Source organism: Chiloscyllium punctatum, chromosome 1 (assembly GCF_047496795.1).
Source record: "Chiloscyllium punctatum isolate Juve2018m chromosome 1, sChiPun1.3, whole genome shotgun sequence".
NCBI lineage: Eukaryota > Metazoa > Chordata > Chondrichthyes > Orectolobiformes > Hemiscylliidae > Chiloscyllium > Chiloscyllium punctatum.
The window spans coordinates 158,289,747-158,316,239 of record NC_092739.1 but is presented as its reverse complement, the minus strand read 5'-3'; the positions used below and the strand labels follow the sequence as shown (position 1 = coordinate 158,316,239).

Here is a 26,493-nt window from a genome sequence, read left to right as displayed (position 1 = left end):
AAATGAGGAAACTGGTGAAGTCCACATTGATGCCCTGGGGTTGAAGTGTTCCAAGGCGGAAGATGAGGTGTTCTTCCTCCAGGTGTCGGGTGGTGAGGGAGCGGCGGTGAAGGAGGCCCAGGACCTACATGTCCTTGGCAGAGTGGGAGGGGGAGTTGAACTGTTGGGCCACGGGAGGTTGGGGTTGATTGGTGCGGGTGTCTCGGAGATGTTCCCTGAAGTGCTCTGCTAGGAGACATCCAGTCTCCCCAATGTAGAGGAGACCGCATCGGGAGCAATGGATACAATAAATGACATTGGTGGATGTGCAGGAGAAATGGATGTGGAAGGGTCCTTTGGGGCCTTGGACGGAGGTGAGGGAGGAGGTGTGGGCGCAGGTTTCGCAATTCCTGCGGTGGCAGCGGAGGGTGCTAGGATGGGAGGGTGGGTTGTTAGGGGGGGGCGTGTACCTGACCAGGTAGTCATGGAGGGAACAGTCTTTGTGGAAAGCTGAAAGGGGTGGGGAGGGAAATTTGTGATGGGGGGTGGGGTCATGGTCGAGGGAGCAGTCGGAGGAGGTGTCTTTGAACCCTGCCATGGCAGATGGCATTATCCTGAATTTTACAAAAATATCTGGATTTAAGAGTCTATTGACAACCATGAAGCCACTGTTAACTGTGAAAAGTCCACCTGGTTCGTTAATATCCTTAATGGAAGGAAGGATTAGAAGATTAGAATCCCCACCGTATGGAAACTGTGATTTGGCCCAACAAGTCTACACCAATTCTCCAAAGAGTAACTCTACCCTATACCTACCTCTGACTAATGCACCTAACACTCCGGGCAATTTGATTTGGCTAAGTCACCTGACCGCACATTTTTGGACTGTGGGAGGAAACCGGAGGAAACCCACGCAGACACAGGGAGAACGTGCAAACTCCACACAGTCAGTCGTCTAGAGGCTGGAATTGAACCTGGATCCCTGGCGCTATGAGGCAGCAGTGCTAATCACTGTGCCACAGTGCCGCCCTAAGCTGCAATCCTTACCATGTCTGGCCTACATGTGACTCTAGACCCACAGCAATGTGGTTGACTCTCAACTGCCCTTTGGGATCAGCAATAAATGCTGGTCTAGCCAGTGATGCCTTCATCCTATGAATGAATTTTTTTTAAAAAGTGGATAACTAAAATCTGCAAGTAATTGATAAAATCACCAGGGAAGGAAGGAGAATTTTTTTTTAACATAGTCAGTTATAAAGATTTGGTGAGTGCAATGTCCAAAAGACTAGTGGAAGTAAATGCGACAGGTTAGAAAAAGAAACATTTGCAGGGCAGACTCTGGGCTGGAAAATGCAGTGTTAGTGGTGGACAGGACAAACTGAATAGCACTTTCGAAGAGCTGGAGGAGATATAATGAGTTAACCATGAGCTGTATAATTCCAGGGAAGTCCAGGGTAGCCAAGGGATTTCCAAACATTCTTAACATAGCATCGCATAAGAGTCATTACTTTGCTTCGCAACAGAGCTGCAAGATGTTTCCATCCTGCTGGGAATCAAGCATATTTATTTTGGTTGCTTGTCTTTGGAGATTCTCATGAATCAGTCTTCTGGATGATCTAGTCGGACATTGAGGATGGTAATCCACAGTTATACCAGCACAATCCTACTGTAGGTCTGGAAGGTGCATAACAATATGACAATGAATTCAGCCTATGCTTCAAATCTGGGGTCTTTCTTATCTGATGTGGCTGTCACTTTTCTGCTTTCCCCTCCTTAGAATGTAATAATCTTTGTAGGAACTCCCCAAAAACAAATGACCAGAAGAATGTAAGATATAGGAGCAGACTTAGGCCATTTGGCGCATCGAGACTGCTCTACCATTCAACCATGATTTATATGTTTTTCATGCCCAATCTCCTGCCTTTTCCCCATTTTACTAATCAAGAACTGATCTATCTCTGTCGTCAATACACTCAATGATGCAGCCTCCCCAGCCCTATGTGGCAATGAGTTCCGCAGATTCCCCACCCTCTAGCTGAAGGAATTCCTCCTCATCTCAATTCTAAAAGGTCGTCCCTTCCCTCTGAAGCTGTGCCCCTCGGGTCTTAGTCTCCCCTGCTAGTAGAACTGTCTTGTCCACACCCACTCTATTGCAGGCCTCTCAGGGTTCTGTAAGTTTCAATCAGATCCCCCTCATCCTTCTAAACTGCATCGAGTATAGACCAAAAGTCCCCAAACGTTCATTAGATGACAAACCCTTCATCCCCAAAATCATTCTTGTCCATCTCCTCTCAACCCCCTGCAAGGACAACACATCATTCCTTAGGTATGGGGCCTGAGACTGCGCACAATATTCCAAATGCGGTCTGACCAGAGCCTTATACAACCTCTGCGGTACATATCTGCTGGATTAGTGGTGCTGGAAGAGCACAGCAGTTCAGGCAGCATCCAACGAGCAGTGAAATCGACGTTTCGGGCAAAAGCCCTTCATCAGGAATATTCCTGACGAAGGGCTTTTGCCCGAAACGTCGATTTCGCTGCTCGTTGGATGCTGCCTGAACTGCTGTGCTCTTCCACCACCACTAATCCAGTATTTGGTTTTCAGCATCTGCAGTTATTGTTTTTACCTGGTACATATCTGCTACTGCACTCTAGATTAATTACTTTTTAGATTAGATTACTTACAGTGTGGAAACAGGCCCTTCAGCCCAACAAGTCCACACCGACCCGCCAAAGCGCAACCCACCCATACCCCTACATTTACCCCTTACCTAACATTATGGGCAATTTAGCATGGCCAATTCACCTGACCTGCACATCTTTGTGACTGTGAGAGGAAACCGGAGCACCCGGAGGAAACCCACGCAGACACGGGGAGAATGTGCAAACTCCACACAGACAGTTGCCTCTAGAAATTAATGATCACAATATATTTGCTTTGCTAACAAAATTCAAACCTATTATTAAATTGGAGAGTATGTTACTGGGATCAGAGGGTTTGAGTTATAAGAAGCATTTGGAGAGTCTGGAATCTTTTTCAAAATGAAAGTGAGGACTGTAGATGCTGGAGATTAGAGTCGAGAGTGTGGTGCTGGAAAAGCACAGCAGGTAACACAGCATCCGAGCAGCAAGAGAATCGACGTTTTGGGCAAAAGCCTTCATCAGGAAAGCCCATTCCTGATGATGGCTTTTGTCCAAGCAGTAAAGTGACAGCCAGATCAAATAAGAGAGACCCCAGATTTGAAGGACCTCGGCATTGGCTGACTTCATTGGGCATGACTTTCCTGCTGCCTGATTGCTGTGCTTTTCCAGCACCACACTGTCAATTGGAATCTTTTTCACTGGAGCATAGAATTTTGATGGGGGGATCTAATAGTGGTTTATAAAATCATAGGTGGGCTGGATAAGATGAATAGCAAAGCTCTTTTCCCTTGGATAGGGGAGCTCGAAACTAGAGTGCATAATTTGAAGGTGAGAGGAGTAGGATTAAAAAGGGACCTGTGGGGTAACCTTTTCACATAGAGGGTGGTTCATATGAAGCATGAACTGCCAGATGAAGTGGTCGATGCAGGTATAGTTGCAACATTTAAAAGACATTTTTGGACAGGTACATGAATAGGTACATTTAAGAGGGATTTGGACCAAATGTAGGCAAGTGTGATTAATTTGGTTTGGGGAACTTGGTTGGCATGGAAAAGTTGGACCGATGGGTCTGTTTCTGTGCTGTATGGCTCTATGACTATGAGATACCCATCTCTCTATGAATCGTAAACTTTCACTCATCCTTGGAGAACAGTCTTCATACACGTGGAGCCTTCCCGTTGGGTAAGCGTCACTGTAACCCTCCAACACAACATACTCTGTCACCACAACATTTTATCGTTCCCTGCAATGTTGCATTGTTCTCTTCTGTGTTCTTTTTCATCTCAAAGCAATATCACTTATCCCAATGTGAGAATGAACGGCAAACAATTCCTCTCACTGTAATGTCTCATGCACTGACAGCCTTTCTAAGTTGCTAGGATGGTTATCACTGTCTGCGATCCTCAATGCTTGTAATATTTCTGTTTAATGAATGAAAGATCACATCGATAAAAATCTAACCTTCGGTAATCGTTCAGGGTCCCCAGGGTGCCGTGGAATGACTTTTTGTAGCCGCTGGAATCCGTAGTCAATGGTAGGCTCGTTCAACGCTATAGAGTTAGAGGGAACAAGAGAAATCAGTCAAAGGCAATGAGGGAGACAGTGGAGAAATAAAGGGTACAGTCACAAAGGTCCAAACACTGAGCCCTGTCGGAACACTGCAAAGCTGAAATGACCACTGCTCAGCTGATGCTGCCTTCAGTTAAAAGTTAAGAGACTAAACAGCAAACCTGAGCCCAGGATGTTGAGGGCAATTGTCGCGATCCAGAATCTCTACAGTGTGGAAACAGGCCCTTCAAGTCCACACCGAAGCTCCAAAGTGTATCCTACGCCAACCCATTCCCCATTACTCTACATTTACCCCTATACTCCACATCCCTGAGCACTATGGGCAATTTCCCACAGCCAATTCACCGAACCTGCACAGTCTTTGGACTGTGGGAGGAAAGTGGAGCATCCAGACACGGAGAGAATGTGCACACTCCACACAGTCACCCAAGGTGGGAATCAAACCCAGGCCTCTAGCACTATGAGGATGCAGTGTTAACCACTGAGCCACCATGATCTTTTCACTGCCCACCATTGATGTCAGCCTAGCCTTGTAAAATATGGCTCTCCTGGTCAACATTGATCAGTTCCACAAATGAAGATTACAAAATGTAGCCAGGACAAAGCGGCCCATTAATTAGTATTCCAACCAGCATCTTAAACATTCACTTTCTCTGCTGCTCACGTACTGTGGTAAAAGAGCTTACCAGCATCTTCTAAACCCATGAGCTGTACCAGTTGGAAGCACATGGGCAGCAGTTGCATGGCGACACCACGACCTGTAAGTTCCCCTCCAAGTCACACAGATCTGACCTGATTTGGAGGTGCTGGTGTTGGATTGGGGTGGACCTGACCTGACCTATTCCTCACTGTCCCTTCAGTGTTTATTTTATTCACTTGTGGGATGTGGGTGTCTCTGGTTAGACCCAGCATTTATTGCCCATCCCTAATTACCCAGATTGCAGTTGAGAGTCAACCACATTGCCATGGGTCTGGAGTTACGTGAGCATGGCAGTTTCCTTCCCTGATAGACATTAGCTTGTTTTTTGCAATAATTGCCAACAGTCTCAGGGTCATCAGTAGATTCCTAAATCCAGATTATTATCAAGAGTCAAATCCCATCTGTCATGGTGGGATTTGAACCAAGGTCCCAGAATATTAGCTGAGTTTCTGGACTAAATGAAAATACCGCAGGCCATCTTGGATCAAGGTTCTGGAACACCCTCCCGAACTCCCTCCAAGGGAGGCCACACACACTGTGGCCAGCAATGGTGCTAGCAGGCAGCTCTGCAACACCAATAAAGGGAGGGACATTCAGGGACCATCACAAGCTCAAAGTCTGATCCGAATACCATATATACTCGAGTAATAGATGATCTTATGTAAAAGTCAATTGCCTATTTTTGGCCAAGAAAATCTGGAATTTTCTCACGGGTGAGTGAATCTCAGTACCAGGAGCGGATGCTGGTCACAAAAGACTTGAAGGGAAAGCAATCAAAGAGGGTTGCATTTCTCATGATACCTAGTGGGTTAAGGTATAGACATGAGCTACATCGGAGGACAGACCAGCACCTGAACTAGAAAAGCTATTTATAGGCTGTGTCCATAAGAGCAGGTCAGAGGCTGGGAATCCTGGAAAGAATTACTTACCTTATAATGACCAAAAGCCTGTCCACCATCTAAATGGCATAAGTCAGAAGCGTAATGGAATATTCCCCACTAGCCTGAATGGGTGCACCTCAAACAACACTCAAGAATGTTGGCACCATTTGAGATAAAGCAGCCTGCCTAATTGGTGCCACATCATACAATCACTTCCATCAACCACCAAACACTCACAGCAGCAGTGTGTACTACCTACAAATGCACTGCAGAAATTCACCAAGGATCCTCAGACAGCACCTTGCAAACCCAGGACTGCCTCCATGTAGGGGCACAATGGCCATAGATCCATGGAACATCACCACCTTCAAGCTCCCCTCCAAGCCACTCACCATCCTGACTTGGGAACATGTCGCCATCCCTTCATTGTCACTGGGTCAAAATCCTGGAATTCCCTCCTGAAGAGCATCTTTACCAAATGGAGTATAGTTGTTTAAGGAGGCAGCTAAGCAGCAGTTTCTGAAGGTCATGGATGGACAATAAATGCAGGCCCAGTCAGTGATTCCTATATCCCATGAATAGGTGAACAAAAACCTACTCACCATCTTCAACAGCCACCCCCTTTATTACCAAAGACTAATATTTGCACTGCACTTCATTGAAAAAGCAGCTTTCAAACCCACAGCCTCTTCCATCTACAAGGAAATGGGCAGCAGTTACAAGGGAATATCACCACCTCGAAGTTCCTCCCTTAGCCACTCACCATCCTGACTCAGAAATATGTCGCAATTCCTTCACTGTGACTGGTCCAAAATCCTGGAACTCCTTCCCTAACATATAAGTCCGATCGTATCGAAAGGTCTCGCGAGCTCGGTCTCGGATATACTCAATTACTGAGGGCCCATAGCACTTCGGGGGAGAGAATTTCATTGATTAACAAACCATGGGGTGAAGAGGTTTCTCAGCTCATGTAAAATGGGCAAATGCTCATCCTGAGCTATTTCACTGAGCTCCCATCAGGTAAAAGACCCCGTGGTACTGCTTGTGAAGAAGAGGAGGTGGACTCGCCTTCAACAGCTCCAAACTGCTATGTGATGATCGTTGTTCTTGTTTGTCAAAATAGCTCCATTGTTCCTGCATTACAGCAGGGAACACAGCTCAAAAAAGCTTCAAAGATTGGATGTAAAGTGCTTTGGAACATCCCAAGATCAAGGAGGGCGCTATATGAATACCATGCATTGTGCTTTGCCTCAACCGGTTTGAGGAATGAAGGGAGTCAGAGAAAAAAATGAAGTAGCATCGAGACACCATGGGATGGAAATTACAGTCTTATTATGTACAAATTGACAAACAGACTCGGGCAAAATTCCTGATTGCTATTTTAATTAAGTCATTAACCCGTTAGATTGACACTGAATTAATGTCTTAGTTAATGGTGATTAGAAAGATTTTCTAAACTCATTAAGAGGAGTGCATCGAGTAATTTCAAACCCTTAAAGTATTGGTCGGGAACTCAATGAATAGGCACAGTTCAGCAAGAGGGAATAAAGAATGGACAAACTGAAGCTTTGTGTCAGGACAAATACAAGAATGCCAAGTTTCAAACATTCATAAGAATTCTACGATAAGACAAAAGGGAGGTGCTTAGCTGCTGGAAACTCGAACAATCAATTTACAATCATACTCAAGATTGTAACATGGCTTATTTCCACTTGTCAGAATGAGACTTTGTGTGGACTATATATTCATATCTCGTGATTTGTTCTTTCCAAACCGAGGGAAGAAGGACCTACCTTTAGCTTTTATTAATTACTAAGGAACTCAATGAGCCTCTAGCTCCACCCCCCACCCCCATCATTGTGTTCTCCTTCACAATGCCTTGGCCTATCAGAGTTGACTTGCCAACCGATCGGCACTCTTTCCTCTGTGGGGACCTTGTGAGGTTCGGTATTCTCATGTTTTCCCTGATGAGTGAGGGACATGAAGCTCTGATTTCAGTCCAGCAAACCATACAGTGGTACCAAACAGATACAAGGAAGAGTCGAAGCAGGTGGGTTGCAGCATTCCTACAAGGTGGCACACCACCCCCATCGTCATCGGAAGGCCAACTACAGACAGGCAGCAACCTTGCCCACAGCACTGTGAAAGCAAAACTAAAAAGCTAATATTTGATAGGCCATTAACCCGTTAGATTGACACTGAATTAATGTCTTAGTTCATGGTGATTAACCCTTAGGATTTGGATTCGAACCTTCAACCTTTTCAGCTTACAATCAGAACCACGCCTGCTACCTATCCCAGTAATCACTGGGGTAGGCTCAAGGAATTACATAGTCTGCTCCAGTTACGACATTAACTAGAAGGTCTTAAACATCCATTAAAATTATGATGTCAAGGTATCAGTGTTGGACTGGGGTGGACAAGGTCAAAACTCACATGAAACCACGTTACTGTCCAGCAGGTTTATTTGAAATCACAAGTTTTCAGAGCACTGCTCCTTCATCAGGCGAAGTCTTTCAGAGAAAGGATTTGATCGGTGTGACATGGAGGCAGTTAACATGAGGCGACAGAGGACAGAGTGACAGCTACCCAGTCCCCCACAAGGACTCTGTTCTTCCCAAACAAGGAATGCAACACCTTCTGACTAAATGCTATCCATTTCCCTCTCTGTGCCTGCACTGTGAGAACAATTTCCATCTTTATGTAATGCAAATTCAAAACGTGTAAAAAAAAAATGCTCCCATAATCAGGCCATTAATCACAAAAAGGCTGTCAGATTTGACTTTGGGGACAATTTGTCAAGCAAGTTGCTCACTCCAGTTTGTCAAGTACAAATCTTGTATTCACTAAAATGATTGACACTCCAAATATAAGCAAGTCGGGTAGCTTGTTTGCACTAATATGCATAACTCACCGTTTCATGAATAACAATCAGGTGTTCTCCCCCTGTCGTACACACACACACACCTTTACAAAGCTTGGCGCTCCAGTCAGCAAACTGCATATAGACTTTATTACTCAAATTACAATATTTGCTTTTCATTGCAACAGCCTTTGCAGTGGATTTCCTTCTGAGAGCTCTGTTATAAATCAAATTGATTTAAGACAGATTGTTTGCACCGAACACAGGGGTGTTTAAGCTCAGAATTGTTACTCGGGCAGTTCTATTGCAACACGCTTGATTACATCCAAAAGGCTGATTTATTTATCGCTCACCTATTTAAATATTTACGCTAATTCTTTTCTCTCCCTCCCCACCCCTTTCCTTCACACTGTCTGTCTGTCTTGGGCCATTTTTCAGCGTTGTCCTTTTCTCTGTTTACCTCGGATTTGGCCTGCCTTTCTCTTATGCTTTATCTGTCCATCTTTAGTCATCGGACTGTTTCAACAACAACTTGCATTCATACAGCACTGTTGTATCGAGGTGCTTCACGGAATCAGTATCAGGTCACATCAGGCCATTGAGCGACTTCACAGGAGAGGGGAAGGGTCACTCAACTCGAAACGTTAACTCTGATTTCTCTCCAAAGATGCTGCCAGACTGCTGCACTTTTCCCACAATTCCTGCTTTTGTCTCTGGAGATAGAAGCGCAGCGCCAACGATAGCTTGACCAAAGAAATGAGGTTCGAGAAAGATCTTGACGGAGGAAAGTCAGGGAGAGAGGCGGAAAAATTTAAGGACGGAATTCCAAAGCGGACGACAAAAATGGCTGAGCGAAGGGAATCAGGAATGAACAAATTGGACATAATCTTAGAGCTGGAGGAAATGACAGAGTTGGGGTTACAGGACAACTTCAATATGATGGCAATGATAGACTGATACAGTGAAAAGTCAATGAGCTTCAGGGTGATTGATGAATGGAACTTGTACAAGGATGAAATTCCTCCCTGAGAAGGTTGTGAATCTGTAGAAGTTTTTTACCACAGAGGTTGCATCATCAAGGCTGAGGCAGATTTTTAATCAGCAAGGGAATCATAGGTTATGGAAAAAGGCAGCAAAATAGAGTTGAGGATTATCAGATCAGCCACAACCTCATTGACTAGCAGAGCTATCTCAATGGCCTACTTTAGAATCATAGAACCCCTACATTGTGGAAACAGGCCCTTTGGCCCAACACTGACCCTCCAAAGAGTAACCCACGCAGACTCATTCACCTTGACTAATGCACCTAACCCTATACATTCCTGGACACTATGGGCAATTTAGCACGACCAATTCACCTGGTCTGCACATCTTTTTGGATTGTGCGAGGAAACCGGAGTGCCCGGAGGAAACCTGCACAGACGCGGGGAGAATGTGCAAACTTCTCGCAGACAGTCACCCAAGGCTGGAATCGAACCCGGATCCCTGGTGCTGTGAGGCAGCAGTGCCAACCACTAAGCCACTGCGCCACTTCTACTTGTACATCTTGGGTGCGGGTCAGGAAGCAGGCAGCTGAAATTTATAAGAGAGAACAGCGATCTCAATGAGAAAAGCACTGGAATAGTCAGGGGGTATGTGAGGACTGGGGAGTTCTAGCAGAAGCCGAGATTGACTGGAGGCAGAAGATTTGATGTTTCGGGCAAAAGCCTTTCATCAGCCCTGCTGTGCTTTTTCAGCACCTCACATTCTACTCTAACTTTCAGCATCTTCAGTCCTGATGGACCCAACATCCTGTTATCCCTGTCTCTGAATCTGATTGGATTTTAAATGACCAGCTCAGCTCTAGATGGCTTCTACATTGGAGGGCTCTGGACAGGATGGAGCTATGAACCTGCAGTCCAAGGTCTCTTTGTTCAGCCACACTCCCTAGGACCTTACCACTCAGTGTATAAGTCCTGCTAAGATTTGCTTTCCCAAAATGCAGCACCTCGCATTTATCTGAATTAATCTCCATCTACCACTTCTCAGCCCATTGACCCATCTGGTCAAGATCCTGTTGTAATCTGAGGTAACCCTCTTCGCTGTCCACTACACCTCCAATTTTGGTGTCATACGCAAACTTACTAACTGTACCTCTTATGCTCACATCCAAATCATTTATATAAATGACGAAAAAGAAGTGGACCCAGCACCGATCCTTGTGGCACTCCACTGGTCACAGGCCTCCAGTCGGAAAAACAACCCTCCACCACCACCCTCTGTCTTCTACCTTTGAGCCAGTTCTGTATCCAAATGGCTAGTTCTCCCTGTATTCTGTGAGATCTAACCATGCCAACTTATCTCCCATGGGGAACCTTGTCAAACGCCTTACTAAAGTCCATATAGTTCACAGCTCCCGCTTTTCCCTCATCAAACCTTTTTTTCACTTCTTCAAGAAACTCAACCACATTTGTGAGACATGATTTCCCACGCACAGCACCACGTTGACTATCCCTAATCAGTCCTTACCTTTCCAAATACATGTACATCCTGTCCCTCGGGATTCCCTTCAACAACTTGCTCACCACCGACATCAGGCTCACTGGTCTGTAGTTCCCTGGCTTGTCCTTACCACCTTTCTTAAACAGTAGCACCACGTTAACCATCCTCCTTTACAGAAACAAAATCCTATCGTTCTGAAGAAACACTGAACTCTGATTTCTCTCTGCAGGTGCTGCCAGATCTGCTGAACTTTTCCATCAATCGCTGCTTTTGTTCCTGCTATTACAGTGGGCAGGATGTCAGGTAGGTGGATGAGCCCTTTGGGTCACTTGGATTTGGGGGGAAGGGTGTTGTTGGTTGCGATGAGGGGAGGGGCTGTCAGAATGGATCAGTGGAGAGCATCACGGGCCAGGTCAGGAAAGTGGAGGTTTGGGGGTGGGGGGCAGGGGCGGTAAGAGTTCAAGTCTCCTTCCTTCCCTCTCCATTCTGCCTAAGCTCTATTGTCTTGTCCCCCAACCCATCATACTCTTGGACATTTGTCTCAACTGAGATGAACAGCCAGGGCAGTGGTTAAAGAAGATGGTCCCTTCCTGCGATTGGCAGAACATGTGGGCTTTTGGCTGCAAGTAAGGCTCACATACCTAGTAGCCTGATAGATTATCGACTTATCCCTGGGTGAGGTACCAACTGGAGTCTCTTGGGCATAAAGGCTAGGAGGACCAGGAAGGTCTCTGACCTGCCCCAAAGGTAAAGTTGGCTCACATGTGAACCATATGGTTGGAAACATGGAAACAGAGGAGGGCATTCAATCCTCAGCCCTCTTCTACTAATCCGATAGGATCCTCTCTGGCTTAACTCTACCCATGGCCTTCATCAAGCAGGCCTTTATATTCCAACAATCTGTCAAGCTCAGTTCTGAAATTTTCAATTGAAGTCCAGCTATTTGAAGGGGAGCTTCCAGAACTCCACAACCACCTTTATGTGAACCAGTGTTTCCTGATGTCACTCCCAAATGAGCTGGCTCTAATTGTACCGGTGATGACCCCCTCTTTATTGACGCGCTTTACCTTATCAACTCCTTTAATCAATTGCAAATCAGAAAATTGTGCAAATCAATGTTTCAAAGGAGACGATTTGGCCCATTGCGCTCATGCTGGTCATAGTATGCAACCAGACTGATCCTGCTTTCCAGCTCTCTGGCCATAGCTCCATGGGACATGATACATATCCAAGAATGTTTTAAATGCAGGGAGTTTCTGCCCACAACACCTTTGCAGACAATGATTACCGATATCCCAGCACCGTCTGGGTGAAACAATTTACCCTCAACGGCTCTCTCTCATTGTCATTCTAGACAAGGTGCCAAACTGAGGGAAGCCATCTCATCTACTAGCGAAAGATGCCCTGCTGTAATTTTCCAAACACAAAATGGGTCAGGGTTGCCTCAGACAATTATAATGATGCAGGTTCGGGGAGTGTTAGTGCACTGGCAGAAGGGGCTCTTTCTAATGTCTCAGCCACAAGCACCAGTTAATCGTTTGTTGGGCCTCACTGGCTGAAGCAGGAGTGCACTGTTAGGGTAGTAAGCCAGCCTCATGTTTAGAGGGTTGGGGGACATAGGTTTGGATCTCACCACAGTATTGGTGGAATTTAAATTCAATTTCATCAACCGGTTGGCATGGACGAGTTGGACCGAAGGGTCTTTTTTCTGTTCTCATTAGAAAGAAGAAGGCTAAGAGGGGATTTGATAGAGACATAGAAGATGACCAGAGGATTAGATAGGTTAAACAGTGAGAGTCTTTTTCCTAGGATGATGACGTCAGCTTGTACGAGGGGGCATAACTACAAATTGAGGGGTGATAGATTTAAGACAGATGTCAGAGGCAGGTTCGTTATGCAGAGAGTGGTAAGGGCGTGGAATGCCCTACCTGCTAATGTAGTCAACTCAGCAACATTAGGGAGATTTAAACAATGCTTAGATAGGCACATGGATGATTTTGGGATAGTGTAGGGGGACGAGCTGAGAATAGTTCATTGGTCGGCGCAACATCGAGGGCAGAAGGGCCTGTTCTGCGTTGTATTGTTCTATGTTTCTGTGCTGTATATCTCTATGACTCGATGACTCTAACTGTTGTTAAAATCCATCTGGTTCACTAATGTCCTTCAGGGAAGGAGGTCTACTGCCCTTACCTGCTCTGGCCTATATGTGACTCCAAACCCATTGCAATGTAGTTGACTCTGATCTGCTCTCTGAGGTGAGCAAATGGCTTGGTAGTAAGATCTTGTGGTATTATCGCTGGATTGTTAATCCAGAGACCCAGGTGATGTTCTGGGGACCTGGGTTCGAATACCGCTACAACAGACTTTGAATTCAATCAACGTTTGGAATTAAGAATGTGACGAAGACCATGTTGCTATTGCTGATTGTCAGACAAACCTATCTGGTTCACTCATTTGCTTTAGGGAAAGAATTTGCCATCCTTACCTGGCCTGGCCTACATGTGACTCCAGATCCATAGCAATGTGGTTGACTCCCAACTGCCCTCTGGGCAATATGCGATGGGCAATAAATGTTGGCCTAGCCAGCGACACCCACATCTCATGAAACAATAAAGAAGAAAAATCTGTTTCTTTTTTATTCATTCATAGGATGTGAGGGTCACTGGTCAGGCCTGCATTTACTGCCCATAATTAATTGCCCAGAGGGCAGTTATACGTCAATTATTTTTACTGTGTTTCTAGAGGGCAGAAGGGCCTGTTCTGCGTTGTATTGTTCTATGTTTCTGTGCTGTATATCTCTATGACTCGATGACTCTAACTGTTGTTAAAATCCATCTGGTTCACTAATGTCCTTCAGGGAAGGAGGTCTACTGCCCTTACCTGCTCTGGCCTATATGTGACTCCAAACCCATTGCAATGTAGTTGACTCTGATCTGCTCTCTGAGGTGAGCAAATGGCTTGGTAGTAAGATCTTGTGGTATTATCGCTGGATTGTTAATCCAGAGACCCAGGTGATGTTCTGGGGACCTGGGTTCGAATACCGCTACGACAGACTTTGAATTCAATCAACGTTTGGAATTAAGAGTGTGACGAAGACCATGTTGCTATTGCTGATTGTCAGACAAACCTTTCTGGTTCACTCATGTGCTTTAGGGAAAGAATTTGCCATCCTTACCTGGCCTGGCCTACATGTGACTCCAGATCCATAGCAATGTGGTTGACTCCCAACTGCCCTCTGGGCAATATGCGATGGGCAATAAATGTTGGCCTAGCCAGCGACACCCACATCTCATGAAACAATAAAGAAGAAAAATCTGTTTCTTTTTTATTCATTCATAGGATGTGAGGGTCACTGGTCAGGCCTGCATTTACTGCCCATTATTAATTGCCCAGAGGGCAGTTATACATCAATTATTTTTACTGTGTTTCTAGAGTCAAATGTTATAGGCAAGAATGGAAGATTTCCATCCTTAAATGACATTAGTGAACTATTGGAGTGTTTAACAACAGTCAGCATGATCATCATTAGCCCAGAGTTTCTTTTATTCCAGATTTTTTTATTGAGTTCAAATTTTACGGGATGGTATTCGAACCCAGGTTTCCAGAGCATGAGCCCGAGGTTCCGGATTACTAGTTTAAGTGGGAAAAACAAAGAATATGGCTCAACTGCTTGCCCTCCCTGACAAAAGCATGATGGGAAAAGGCTCACCAAACACAGTCTGTTTCTTGTGATGGCGTTAACCTCTTTTCAAAGAACTGGTTCGAAAAGGACAGAACAGAGACGAGCATCACTGCAACAAACAAACCTACAGGGGGCCTTCAGGAACTGTCCTGGGACACAGAGCTTTCATTCGGCCTGGCTGTTAAATTATTTCATTGTACGCTCTTTGAAATTGAATATTCCAAACTCAACTACATTATCTCCTTGGTGTAATCGTCTGCTCAGCGGCTCGTGAAGGCACCCACATAAAATCAATACCAATTACCTCAGAGTGCTATGACGCTGATTCCTCCAATTGCAGCATATGTTTGTGGAGAATCAAGCAATCCATCTTCATATCAGCTAAGTAATGCGCTTGGGGTTAAAGGCCAGCCTAGCTCCCCTCCTCCTCCCTGTATGATTACCTCGCGATGAAACAGGAACATGTTTATTGATTGGCCTGAATGTAATGGAATCTACCAATCAGGGACAGGACAGGGTGGGAGTTCAGGAGTGGGGTGGAGGGGTGGGGGTTGGTGAGGTCAGAAGAGATGGAATTGTATCATCATAAGCTGCTAATGTCGGACAATCAGCAGGGCACTTTATCATTCTGTTAGCTAGCTGATAGACGCACAGCTCTGCTCAGATCATCCACATCTGGCTGTGTAATCTTGGCCCTACTGCACTTCACTTCACTGTCAGTCCGGCAGCATAGAGTCATACAGCATGGAAACAGACCCTTCTGTCCAATCAGTCCATAAATGCTCGTCCCTTACTTTCAAATTCTTCCAGGATCTCACACTTCCCTATCTTCCCCAGCCTTACAGCACAACTGTGTAACTCCAAATCTGGGTCCATAAGACATTAGGCCATTCAGCCCATTGAATCTGCTCCACCATTCAATCATGGCTGATAAGTTTCTCAACCCCATTCTCCCTGTAACCCTTGATCCCCCTAATACTCAAGAACCTATCTATCTCTGTCTTAAATATACCCAAAGACTTAACCTCCACAGCCTTCTGTGGCAGTGAATTCCATAGATTTACTACTCCCTGACTGAAGGAGTTTCTCCCTATCTCCATTCTAAAAGGTCTTCAGTTTACTCGAAGGCTGTGCCCTTGGGTCCTGATCAGCCTTGATCAAATCGTGGAACAGAGTCAATGGGCCAAATGGTCGAATTCTGCTCTTCTATCTTATGGTCCTATAAATTCCTGATTTTAATTGTTCCACCATAGTGGGCATGCCTCTGACTGTCCAGAACCCCAGCTCTGGAGTTGTCTCCCTAAACTTCACTGCCCCTTCTCTCCTCCCTTAATGTTCTTCTAAATAGCCTCTTTGACCAAGCTTTTGGCCACATGACCTAATCTTGCAATAAGAAGAATTTTTAATGGAATAGGAACGTTCCCACTAATCAACGCCCTCACACCCCTCCCCTCCTGCCCCCACAAAGTGTCACCAGTGCAACCCTTTGGTATAATGATCCAAAACATTGTCTCTTATTGGAAGGGGTCACCTATTTGGGGTCTTCCACGTAGAGCAAGACTGGTCCTTGGCCCTCAGTATCAGAGAGTCACTGAGGAATCCAGGAAGGAATTGAGAGGAATGTCTTCATGCAAAACTGGTTTAGGATGCGGAACTTGTCACCAGATGAATTGGTTGAGTCATAGAAACATAGAAAGTAGGAGCAGGAGGAGACAATTCGGCCCTTCGAGCCTGCTCTGCCATTCATCACAATCATGGCTGATTGACCAACTTCATAATCTAATTCTGCTTTCTCCCCATAACCTTAAATCCCATTCGCCCCAAGTGCTATATCTAGCCACCTCTTGAATACATTCAATGTTTTGGTATTAACGACTTCCTGTGGTAATGAATCCCACAGGCTCACCCACTCTTTGGGTAAAGAAATGTCTCCTCATGTCCGTCGTAAATGGTCCACCCCGAATCCTCAGAGTTTGACCCCCTAGTTCTGGACACACCCACCATTGGAAACACCCTCCCTGCATCTACCCTGTCTATTCCTGTTAGAATTTTATAAGGCTATATGTGATTCCACCCTCCTCCCCCACCCCTCACATCTGAACTCCAGTGAAAATAATCCCAACCTAGTCAATCTCTTGTCATACATCAGTCCCACCATCCCCGGGATCAGCCTGGGAAACCTTCACTGCACCCCTTCGAGAGCAAAAGCATCCTTCCTCAGGAAAGGAGACCAAAACTGCCCACAATATTCTCAGTGTGGCCTCACCACAGCCCTATATAACTGCAACAGCACATGCCTGTTCCTGTACTCGATGTACTTACAGATGAACTGGTTAAGCAAAGAAGAGAGAAGGGAAACGAAAAGAACTGTTCCTGAGATTCACCGAGCTATGGGTGGGACAAGACGTGTATGGGGTATGAACACTGGCAGGGGATTTCTGGGTCCTTCGGCTTGCCTTGTGATAGGAGCTAGAAGTAGAGAGGGAGGAAATTCCAAAGACAATCAAGGCAGATGAAGGCTCAGCCACCAGTGATGGTGCTTAGGCAGTCAGGAATGCCCAAGAAATGTTAGTGTTGTGGAGATAATTCTCCACTACCTCTCTCATTTGTCATCGATGAGCAAAAATCACAAGTGTCAGTGGCCTATCCCACTACAAGGGGCAGCACAACTAAGTTGGATCTCCTCTTCTTTCAATTCTTACACGTATTGGACAACAGGACTCAATTGCAGAGATCTGATAAGCTTTTACTTGTCCCATATGATTTCTTGAACATTCAGCTTTGGCTCTGGTGAGTTTTTGTCTAAACCCTTAGCTCTGCCAAGATATTACATGAGGGTGAGGAGATGATGGGGATTTGGATGGTGAGGGAGCGGGTTAGGAGGAGGGAGAGCAGGTCTCCCTTCATAATGCTCCAGTTGGCACAGTGTGTTGGATAAATGTTTGTTCTCTTAATGCGAGGCATGCTCAAATGGGTGTATGTGGAATGGGAGTCTGAAGACTGGGAGTACTGGCTGACTCCCCCATTTCGGCATCACTCTATCTGCGAACATGAGACCTCTGCCGATTGTTCATTGTGGTATAGAGGGAAAACTCCCTGCTATTCTTTATGTTTGACATTAGCCGTGTGGCTCAAGTGGGACAAGCTTCAGATCTACTCTGCTCAGGATACTCCAATTGACCCCTTGTGACCGCCAAACTCAAAGGGGCACCTTGCTATGGAACCAGAATGGCTGTCTCTCCCAGAGCTCACTCAATTCTTAATCACTTCGATCACACAATTTTCAAGTGTTGGCCATTGATGGGAAAAGTGACCCTCAATTGCCCATCCTCTTTGAGAACTGAAAATGCCAAAAGGGCCCTGAGGATTTGATGAGGCTTTAAAAACCTCTGGACGCTTGATTCTTTACGACATCTCAAGTTCAAGTCCCATTTCCATTAGAACATAGAACATAGAAGAATACAGCGCAGTACAGGCCCTTCAGCCCTCGATGTTGCGCCGATCAAAGCCCACCTAACCTACACTAACCCACTATCCTCCATATACCTATCCAATGCCCGCTTAAATACCCATAAAGAGGGAGAGTCCACTACTGCTACTGGCAGGGCATTCCATGAACTTACGACTCGCTGAGTGAAGAACCTACCCCTAACATCAGTCCTATATCTACCCCCCCTTAATTTAAAGCTATGCCCCCTTGTAATAGCTGACTCCATACGTGGAAAAAGGTTCTCACTGTCAACCCTATCTAACCCCCTAATCATCTTGTACACCTCTATCAAATCACCCCTAAACCTTCTTTTCTCCAATGAAAACAACCCCAAGTGCCTCAGCCTTTCCTCATAGGATCTTCCTACCATACCAGGCAACATCCTGGTAAACTTCCTCTGCACCCGTTCCAGTGCCTCCACATCCTTCCTATAGTATGGCGACCAAAACTGCACACAATATTCCAGATGCGGCCGCACCAGAGTCTTATACAACTGCAGCATGACCTCAGGACTCCGGAACTCAATTCCTCTACCAATAAAAGCCAGTACGCCATATGCCTTCTTCACTGCACTATTTACCTGGGTGGCAACTTTCAGAGATCTGTGTACATGGACACCAAGATCCCTCTGCTCTTCCACACTACCAAGTAGTCTACCATTAGCACAGTAATCCATCTTTTTATTACTCTTACCAAAGTGAATCACTTCACACTTAGCTACATTGAACTCCATTTGCCACCTTTCTGCCCAGCTCTGCAGCTTCTCTATATCCCGCTGTAACCTGCCATATCCTTCCTCACTGTCTACAACTCCTCCGACTTTCGTATCATCCGCAAACTTGCTCACCCAACCTTCTAACCCTTCCTCCAGGTCATTTATAAAAATGACAAACAGCAATGGTCCCAAAACAGATCCTTGCGGAACACCGCTAGTGACGGCACTCCAAGATGAACCTTTGCCATCAACTACTACCCTCTGTCTTCTTCCAGAGAGCCAATTCCTAATCCAAACCTCCAACTCACCCTCAATGCCATATCTCTGTATTTTCTGCAGTAGCCTACCATGGGGGACCTTATCAAACGCCTTACTAAAATCCATATATACCACATCTACCGCTTTCCCCTCATCTACCTCCTTAGTCACCTTCTCAAAGAATTCAATAAGGTTTGTGAGGCACGACCTGCCCTTCACAAAACCATGCTGACTATTCTATCGATCTGAGCAGAAAGTCGAGGGATGGCAATTCTAATACTGAGGGAGAGTTGCATTGTTGTATATTCCTTCTATTGATCAATAATTTAAGACAGAATCCAAGCTTGCCTCCAACGGGGTATTTTAACATTATCCCACGTAACATGTGAAACTGGGTGTGGAAACTGAAGAATCTAAGAGCAATTTATTGCGGATGACTATTGTACACCAACATCACTGAAACAGTTAGTGTCTGGGCTTGTAAAGTAATGTATTGAGGTAATCATTTCCAAGGAGCATGTTTCAGGTAGCCTCAGGATAAGATGGAGTGTAAGATCTTTATCACATGCTATCCTGTGGGGAGGCAGTGTCCAAGTGGTATTGTTGCTGCCCTGTTGCTTTTTATTCCTGATGAAGGGCTTTTGCCCGAAACGTCGATTTCGAAGCTACTTGGATGCTGCCTGAACTGCTGTGCTCTTCCTGCACCACTAATCCAGAATCTGGTTTCCAGCATCTGCAGTCATTGTTTTTACCTCTGTTAATCCAGTGACCCAGGCAATGTTCTAGGTACCCAGGTTCAAATCCTGCCATGTGGATGGTGAAATTTGAATTTGAATGATGACCATGAATTAATTGTTGGGGGAAAATCCCATCTGGTTCACTAGGGGAGGAAACTGCCATCCTTACAAGGTCTAGCCTACATGTGACTCCAGACCCCAGTAATGTAGTAGATTCTTAACTGCCCTCCAAGAAAGGCAATAAATGCAGGCCCAGCGACACCCTCATCCCATGAATGAATTTTTAAAAATGATCTCATAGAGTCATAGAGATGTACAGCACGGAAACAGATCCTTCGGTCCAACTCGTCCATGCCGACCAGATATCCCAACCCAATTTAGTCCCACCTGCCAGCACCTGGCCCATATCCCTCCAAGCCCTTCCTATTCATATACCATTCAGATGCCTTTTGAATGTTACATTTGTACCAGCCTCCACCACTTCCTCTGGCAGATCATTCCATACATGTACCACCTCTGCGTAAAAAAGTTGCCCCTTAGGTCTCTTTTATATCTTTCCCCTCTCACCCTAAACCTATGCCCACTAGTTCTGGATTCCCTCACCCCAGGGAAGAGACTTTGTCTATTTATCCAATCCATGCCTTTCATGATTTTATAAATCTCTATAACGTCATCCCTCAGCCTCTGATGCTCCAGGGAAAACAGCCCCAGCCTATTCAACCTCTCCCTGCAGTTCAAATCCTCCAACCCTGGCAACATCTCTTCAAGATAGCTGCCACACAGACTATGAGGCATGGCACAGCAATACTGAGAGCCTGCTATTCTTAACAGGTATACTGTAAAGATCCCACAGCACAATTCTGAAGAACCTTAGGGCAGTTCTACCCAAAGCGCCCCCTTCAACCAACAACACTGAAAAATACAGATACAGAGGATGCTGGAGAAACTCAGCAGGTCTGGCAGCATCTGTGGAGAGAGAAACAGAGATAATGTTTTGAGTCCAATATGACTCTTCTTCAGAACTCAACTTAGTATACTGGACTCGAAACATTGACTCTGTTGTTCTCTCCACAGATGCTGCCAGAGTTTCTCCAGCATTCTCTTTTTATTTCAGGATTCCAGCATCTGCAATATTTTGCTTCTATTTGAATGCTGCACATATGTCTGATCATTAACTCGTTGCTGTTTACTGGAGTTTAATGTACTTAATTTGGCTGCCACACTTCTTATATTAATAGCAACAATGCCTTCTTCAGCGTTTTGTTTTGTTTCAGATCTCCAGCATCTCCAGTTCTCTATTTTATATTATTGTCAAGGGAGCAAAGTGTTCCAAAGCATGGGTGGGCAGGGACAGTGTGCAGTCTAAATGCTAATGGGATGTTCTCCTTTATTTTGGTGGGAATTGAATTTAAAAGTATGAGTGTTACATATTAATCAATTGAAACCTGCATCCCCATTCTAAATTATTAAAGACTTTACAGGTTTGTCTAATATATCACATCAGTTGTATGACACTTTGAACTTTTACTTATAAAATCTGTGTCTTATGTTCCTGCCCTACTAGCTACCTGATAAAGGAGTAGTGCTCTGAAGGCTCGTACTTTTAAATAAACCTGTTGGACTATAACCTGGTGTTGTGTGATTTTTAACTCAGTTGTATAGGACACAGATGAGGCCACATCTCAAATACTGTGCCTGGATTTGATCTCATGTTTTTATTCATTCACAGGATGAGGGCACCACTGGCTAGGCCAGCATTTATTGTCCATCCCTAATTCCCCAGAGAGCAGTTAAGAGTCAATCACATGGGTGTGGGTCTGGAGTCACATGTAGGCCAGACTTTAGGGATGCCATTTTCCTTCCCTAAAGGACATTAGTGAACCAGATGGGTTTTCCCCCCCCAACAATCAAGAATGGTGTCATGGTCATTATTAGACTCTGGAAATCCAGATTTTTATTGATTTGATATTCTACCATCTGCCATTGTAAGAATTGAACCTGAACATTACCTGGTTCTCTGGATTAATAGTAAATATGTTCAAACTGACTCTGAAGATTCTGAATTGATACCTGGCACAAACTGGTTGTCTTATGAGGAATGACTGGACAGACAGACCTTGTCACTGGAGTTTTGAAGTGGGAGGAATGATTTGATTGGAGTGTATAAGATCCTGAATGGTCATGACAAGGTGTACATGGAAAGAATATTTCCTCATGTGGGTGTATCATTGAATCCCTACAGTGTGGAAGCAGACTATCTGGTCCATTGAGTCCATACCAATCCTCTGAACAGCATTCCACAGCGACCCAGCCTATCCCTGTAACCCTGCATTTCCCATGGCTAACCTACCTAGCCTGCACATCCCTGGACACTATAGGTAATTTAGCATGGCCAATGCACCTAACCTGCACATCATTGGATGGTGGTTGGAAACCGGAGCACCCTGAGCAAACCTACACAGATACAGGGACAATATGCAAACTCCACACAGATAGTCACTCAAGGCTGGACTCGAACCCAGATCCTGGATATTCTGAGGCATCAGTGTTAACCACTGAGCCACCACGTCACCTCGTCATGAATCCCAATAGGGAGCACTGTTTTAAAATAAAGGACTGGCTGTTATGAGGAGAGTTTTTTTTAATTAATTAGAGGGTGATGGTGTTTTCTTAACGGAATAGGAAGATGCACCTCAGCCCATCGGGTTATATGACTTTGGGACTCTCTACCTCAGAAGGTCAAGGAGGTGGGTCATTGGATATTTTTAAGCTAGAGATAAATAGATTGGCTGGGGAATCTAATCTACTTGAGGGTAGATGGGAACATGGAACTGGAACCATATAATGGAACAGCCATGATTCTGTTGAATGGTGGAGAAGAGTCAATGTGGAATGAGCGACTTGTGATCAATGTTTGTATGTTTATATTGCAGGACTGATCAAATTTTAAAATTGCTTCATTGACTGTGATGGACCTCTGGGATGCCTTCAGGTCAAAAAAAGTGCTATATAAATCCTTTCCTTTTTCTTGCTTCAATCCAATAGTTGAGTTGGTCATTACAGAGTTTACGGCACTGAGTGAAGACAATTAATTTATCCTTTTGGACAAATCCCACCCGCTCCCAACCCCAAAGTGAACCACAGTGCTGCAAAATGAGCCACTCACCTCATTAATGGTTGTGGGATCTTGCTGTGCACACATAAAGAATGGTTGCCACATTTGTACTCCACCACAAACTAACTCTTTGTGTATAATATTCTTTGAGGTTTCTCCATGAGGTTGGACGAGGATGAGCCTGTTCATATAAATATCTTTTTTTCACCCTAATGGAAAGGAACAATCTTTTCTTTATTCTTTCATGGGATGTGAGAGTAGCTACCTATCCTTAATTGCCCTTGAACTGCGTGCCTTGCTTGGCCATTTTGAGTTGGTAGTGGGGGGGTGAGGTTTGAGAGTCAACCATGTCGCTCTGGGTCTGGAGTCACATGTAGGCCAGAATGGGTAAGCTTGGGAGATTTCCTTGTCTAAAGGACATCGGTGAACCAGACAGGATTTGATAACAAAGTGATCATGGTTGTTGAGACTAGCTTCAGATGTCCTTTCTATCAATTAATTAAATTTAAACCATCCCCTGATAGGATTTCAACCTGCATTTCCAAAGCATTAATCTGGAATACTCGCCCAGTGACATTATCATGACACCACCAGGATCCAACCCACCCCACTGATGCATGTCCTTTGTGTTAATTGACTGCCACCTCTCCTCAACAAAAATATAAGGAGTACATTCTGTTAAAATAAAAAGGAATTATAATTTCAAAAGATTTGCAAAGGGGAAGGAGACCAAAAACAAAATCGATCGGATCCAATCAATTCTCATAGAAATTTCATGAACTTTAAAATCAGATGGTTTCTCATGGGGGGCCAAAGTCTGTAATCCATGGGGAGGAGCGAACATCACTTAAATGAAAGGCTTAGCTTCTCTAAACTACCCACCCCACCCCCACCCTGATTAGGTCCATAAAATCAGACCTTCGAGAAAGTAAACGCACCACTAAAAGGGGCCTCATTAAAACCTGCGGATGATGTACGATCAATAGGTCTGGAGGATGATTGGTTTCTGAAGTCAGTCTGCTCATCCCTGTTTCTCTCCTGGCTGAAAGCAAAACAACCTTTTCAGGATGGCAGCGTGTAACTAGTGGAGTGCCACAGAGATCAGTGCTGGGGCCACAATAGATCCTAATGACTCGGCTGAGCCAGATTTGTGAATGATCCAAAAATATGTTGGAAGGAATGTAGTGAGGAGTCTGCAGAGACAGACAGACAGATGAAGGGATTGGGGTTACTCTGAGGGGGAAGCCTTTTTAAGGGGCTCACACATTCAGCATGTTCCATGACCATCTCCTTTGACTTTGTCCCATCATCCCTTTTCAATATTTAATCTCTTTAGCCATCTCATCATGGGCCTTCCTCCTTCCCTCTGACTTAATCCTTCTTCTGGACTTGTTTTAAACCATTCACTGAAATGTTGGCTCCTGTTTCTTCGCCGCTGCTGATTGTTTCCAGAGTTATTTTTGCTTGCATTTCCCAACAACTCCCTGGTGGGGGTCTAAAGCAGGCTTTAAATGTCTTGAATATGTTCATTAATAGCCCATTGCTGGTGGAGATGAATGCGTTAGCTGCCCAGGATTGTTCAGTTACCAGAAACAGTCCAGAGCCAGGAGGTGAGTGCTAAAACATGCCGACACTCCAGTGCAGTACTGAGGGAAATGCTATACACTGTCAGAGCATGGGAATGAGATGCCAGAAATTTGAGATTCTGTGTGCACTCTGAGGATGAGGTAAACTCCCACTGCATTATTCGAGGAAGAACAGGACAGTTCTCACTAGAGTGGCCAAGACTGATATGCATACATTGGCCAACATCATAAAATCAGGATCACAATGCTGCTTGTGAGACCTTGCCGTGCCAAAACTGGCTGCTTAATTTCCAGTGTGACAACTTTTTTGGCTGTGGACCATTTGGGAGGTGTTGAGTTCATTTCATTTATTTATTCATTAACAGGAAAGGGCTAGCCAGAGGACAGTGAAGAGTTAACCACATGGCTGTGGGTCTGGAGTTACACGTAGTCCAGACCAGTAAAGGATGGCAGTTTCCTTCCCTAGAGGACATCCGTGAACTAGATGGGTTTCTCCAATAATTGACAATGGTTCTAGTTTTTCAAAATATAATTTAAATTTCACCATCTGCCCTGGTGGGATTCAAACCCAGGTGCCCAGAATGTTCACTGGATGTCTGGATTAACAGTCAGCAATAATACCATGAAGCCATTTCCACATCTGAAATATGCTCATAAAACATGCTCTCTAGATTGATATTCTCCCCTTTGTATCTGGGAGTTTGAGCCCAATGGGAAGAATCCAGGCCGACCCATTGGTGTGGTCCTGATAGGACAGACACGATAAGAAAGGGCCATTTAAACAAAATTGCACATTTGTGCAACTATGATGTTCTGCGACATTAGACACTCCACCCTTCCGATGAGACAATAACCTCATTGTTCCAATCAGCCGTTTTGCTGCTTTGAGGCCATTTAAGATACCTTGCTGGGAAAGTACAAACAAAATGTATTCATTGTGTTTTCATCAGTTTCCCTCCCTCACGTAATGTTGGCAGAAATACTATTTCATGCCCCCTCCCCCGCTCAGGTTTAAAGAAGTTGACATAAAGGGTTGAGAGGTGTGGGCAATGAAAGTATTAGACAAGATCTTTTCCCTGGGGTGGGGGAGTCCAGAACTCAAAGGCACAGGTTTAAGGTGAGAGGGAAAGATATAAAAGGGACCTAAGGGGCACCTTTTTCACGCAGAGGGTAGTGCGTGTATGGAATGAACTGCCAGAGGAAATGGTGGAGGCTGGTACAATTACAGCATTTAAAAGGTACCTGGATAAATACATGAATAGGAAGGGTTTAGGGCGATAGGGGCCAAGTGCTGGGACTTGAATGGTTTGGATATCTGATCAGCATGGACGAGTTGGATCAAAGGGTCTGTTTCCATACTGGACATCTCTATGACTCTTCCATCTCACCTTTGACCCTCAACCTAGCCCCAGAACTATTTGAGCTTAAAGAGGTGGCACTCTGAGACACCTCTCCCAGCCTGACCCTACCCTTGAAGTATATCAATGGCGGCTCACTAGATGAATCAACCTGGGTCAGGTAGGAAGGGGCTGAGATGACAAAAAGAGGGCTGGATATAACTGGGTTGTTGGTGTGATCTGATAGCAGAAATCAGAATCAATACTCCCCACTCGGAAGGCTGATCAATAGCAGCTAAATTATTGCAGCAGGTTGCCTCTTATGGGGGGGGGGGGGGGGGGGGGGGGGGGGGGGGAGAGGTGGGGGATACGCGTTTGCTCTGCCTGTCGATAGCTCAAGAGCCTTTCTCTCATCAACTCCTCCATAAATGTCTTGCTTGAGGGGGTGGGTGGGGTC

General features: G+C 45.1%; 1 protein-coding gene across 8 annotated transcripts in view; it reads right to left on the bottom strand.

The window, feature by feature from the left end:
• Positions 1–26,493, bottom strand: part of LOC140481361 (transcription factor COE3-like) — a 485,497-nt gene that overhangs the window by 89,514 nt on the left and 369,490 nt on the right. For all 8 annotated transcript variants that reach the window (XM_072577432.1, XM_072577442.1, XM_072577459.1 and 5 more), the window contains exon 11: positions 4,084–4,172. In XM_072577432.1, coding sequence (XP_072433533.1) covers positions 4,084–4,172 — 89 coding nt within the window. The remainder of the gene's footprint in view (positions 1–4,083; positions 4,173–26,493) is intronic.